Below are 2725 nucleotides of genomic sequence, written 5' to 3'. Positions count from 1 at the left end.
GGTTGCTTCCTGGCAGAGTCTATCTGTGCATTCCAGGATTGAAATTCTGAATAATCCCCCACATGAATGCCCACAGGCATCACCTTGCTCTCAAGGGAGAGAACTGGGGACAGACAGGTTGAGTGACTTGCCCCTGGACACCTAGTCCTGGGAACCTGTGAGATAAAGAAAGTGGCTCTTCCTCTCTTGGTCAGCTGCCCAGGTGGTGATGGGGTTAGAATGCCTCCTGGCAACTCAGATCTCCACAGGCCCCTTGGGTGGAGAATTAGCAGAGACAAGAGGATGAGTCTTAGCTCTTAAATGTCAGACCTCCTTCTGGCTACACCACCAGCTAATTATGAGGCCAGGGCCAGCATTAGCAACCCCGCTTACCCAGGACCCCACCTGGCAATAGGTCACAATGCTCCAGCTGCCCAACCAACCAGAATGACTGACCAAAGTGGGAGGAGGTGAGGAGGGTTTGGTGAGTGGGCGTGTGAGGAGGGGGAGATTCCTAAACAGTCCAACTCCCCACTGCCTGAGCCTACCCTTGAGGTCTGCCACCACCCCCTCCCATGCTCCCACTCCTCCTCTCGCCCAGCACTAGTCCTTCCTGTAACCTCCACTTTCCTCCATGACCCACCTCTGCTTACCCAGGCCCGAAGCTGCTGTTTCTCCTACCCCAGGCCCTCCCAGGGTCATGGGTGCAGGGGAGGGATCAGCTAGTCCAGTGGGTCCATGTGTGTCCCCCTGGGGCCCTAGCTGGGCCCAGGTCCTAGATAGTGTCCTAGGACTGGGGGCACTGGGGCTGACAATTCGGGCCATCTTTTCCACAACTGGCCCAGCCTTGCTGCTGCTGCTGCTACTGGTCAGCTTCCTGGCCTTCGACATGCTCCACCGGTAAGTGGACTGCAGCCTACAGGCAGGTGAGCAAACCATCAGCCTCCCCAAACCCAGCTGCCGCCCTTTCTCTCCACAGGCCTGCAGGTCCCACCTGGTCACAGCACACACATCTCAGAAGAGGCCAGAGTCAGGGGGCCGGCGAGGGTCTGGGACAGCAGGAGGCTCCACCCGCGGTGGCAGTCGCAGGACGACTCAGCCTCCAGGAGGCTCTGTTGCTGCTGTGCCTGGGCGCGGGGTTGCTCCTGGGAGCCCGCGGTGTGCCTTTGGCCCTGCTTGCCCTTGCTTTTTGCCTTCATCCTTGGACCTGAGTGTCCTCCGGAAATACACTGGCCATGCTGTTTCCTCAGGCTTCCTTTCCTCCACCCTAGGTTGGGAAGGTGGGAGGATACTCCTTTATCCCCCAGCCTGCATCTTGGGGGACCTCTGGCCTCACAATGTGGACAGTGGATACCTAAGTCTGAGTCTGAGGGCATCAGTAAAATGTGAGATAAGGGACAGGGAGCCCAGTGCAGGGTATGGAGCCATCTCAGAACCTGTAGGTTGGGGGAGGCTATTCTGGCCTCCTCTGTGATTCTAGAGAACTTCTCTTGAAAGAATTATAAGAGAGTGAAGCAGGGCTGGATACAGGCCAGCAGGGAAGGGAGGGCTCCAAAGAGGGCTTTCCACAAGAAAACGTGACAGACTACATCTGTGGGCTCACCAGGCTCCCCTAAAGCCTGAAGGGTCCACGAGAGAGGCTCAGGTAAACCTCACACCCAGCAATGGTCCCTCTCTTGGCTGGCCCCCACCCTGACCCGGGTCATAATAGGGCTCCTCTGGGGAGGGTGGGGGCACTGAGAGTGGGGGCTCAACTCTGGCTGCCAGGCTGTCCTGGGTGCGGCAGGAAGCAACATGACTTAGGTGGCTCTGCCCAGAGGTAAGACCCAAACCCCAGTTCAAAGCCCCACCACACCCATGCTGGTCCCTCCTGATCCCTCTGCACCCACACCTGCCCTGAGGTCCCAGGCATCTCCAGGGCTGCTCCTGCAGCTGGCCTGGCCCTCTCCCTAGGTGCACCAACCACAATGCAGCAGCTACGAATGGAGACAGATGCCATCGGGGCCGGCGAGGGGCCGCAGCGTGCGGTGCCCTGGTCAGCCTGGGTCTCTCGGGAGGGCTGGGTGCGCTGGTGCATGTGTCACGTGCCCCCGAGCTGGACCCAGTGGTGGACTACATCTGGCTGGCGGCAACCACTGCAGCGTGTGCTGTGGGGTCTGGAGGGGGTCCTCTACCTGCTGCTGGCCCTGATGCTGTGTCACGCGCTCTTCACCACCGGCTCCCACCTCCTGAGTTCCCTGTGGCCCGTGGCGGCTGCGGTGTGGCGCCATCTGCTGCCAGCTGTCCTGCTGCTGCTGCTCAGTGCCCTCCCCGCGCTGCTCTTCGCCGCCTCCTTCCTGCTGCTGTTTTCCACACTACTGAGCCTCGTGGGCCTCCTCACCTCCATGTCTCAACCAGGCAACGCTCAGGACTTAGACCAATAGAAGGGCAACCCCATCCCGCTGCTTGTGTCTGTTGAGCCCTGGCCTAGGGCCTGAGGCCCAGGGGAAAGGGAGGGCAGTGGGACCAGGGCCTTTCTGTGTCAGCAGGCCCCCAACCTACAGTCTCTAGCTGGGACTGGGCGGGACATGGGTGATATTGCTGGAACTGACAGGATATAGACTGGCCTGACCTCTGGGCACCTCCCTCAAGCTGATGCTGCAGGTACTTGGTGTGGAAGGCCAGAAATTTTGAGAAGAGATGTTAGGGCAGAAGGCTCAGCCAGGAGCAGAGCGTGGCCAAGCCATCAAGAGTTTCCACGTGCATG

General features: G+C 59.8%; 2 protein-coding genes across 2 annotated transcripts; both read left to right on the top strand.

The window, feature by feature from the left end:
* The first annotated feature begins 613 nt into the window (after positions 1-613).
* C13H20orf141 (chromosome 13 C20orf141 homolog) lies at positions 614-1212 on the top strand. The gene is made up of 2 exons (XM_055543162.1): positions 614-879; positions 959-1212. Exons 1-2 carry the CDS (start codon positions 614-616, stop codon positions 1188-1190), a joined length of 498 nt encoding a protein of 165 aa, XP_055399137.1. The 3' UTR covers positions 1191-1212.
* Positions 1213-1643: 431 nt separating this feature from the next.
* On the top strand, positions 1644-2402 carry TMEM239 (transmembrane protein 239). The gene is made up of 2 exons (XM_055543304.1): positions 1644-1783; positions 1868-2402. Exons 1-2 carry the CDS (start codon positions 1644-1646, stop codon positions 2400-2402), a joined length of 675 nt encoding a protein of 224 aa, XP_055399279.1.
* Positions 2403-2725: the final 323 nt, after the last annotated feature.

This window comes from Bubalus kerabau, chromosome 13 (assembly GCF_029407905.1).
Source record: "Bubalus kerabau isolate K-KA32 ecotype Philippines breed swamp buffalo chromosome 13, PCC_UOA_SB_1v2, whole genome shotgun sequence".
NCBI classification, from domain to species: Eukaryota; Metazoa; Chordata; class Mammalia; order Artiodactyla; family Bovidae; genus Bubalus; species Bubalus kerabau.
Note: the sequence above shows the minus strand (reverse complement) of the source record. Positions and strands in the feature narration are given on the sequence as shown.

Bases quoted from the DNA above. Each gene is read 5' to 3' on its own strand.
- C13H20orf141 (XM_055543162.1), top strand. From the start codon at position 614: ATGACCCACCTCTGCTTACCCAGGCCCGAAGCTGCTGTTTCTCCTACC. The intron at 880-958 runs GTAAGTGGACTG...TTCTCTCCACAG, and splicing joins GCCTTCGACATGCTCCACCG to GCCTGCAGGTCCCACCTGGT.
- TMEM239 (XM_055543304.1), top strand. From the start codon at position 1,644: ATGGTCCCTCTCTTGGCTGGCCCCCACCCTGACCCGGGTCATAATAGG. The intron at 1,784-1,867 runs TGGCTCTGCCCA...CCTCTGCACCCA, and splicing joins AGGAAGCAACATGACTTAGG to CACCTGCCCTGAGGTCCCAG.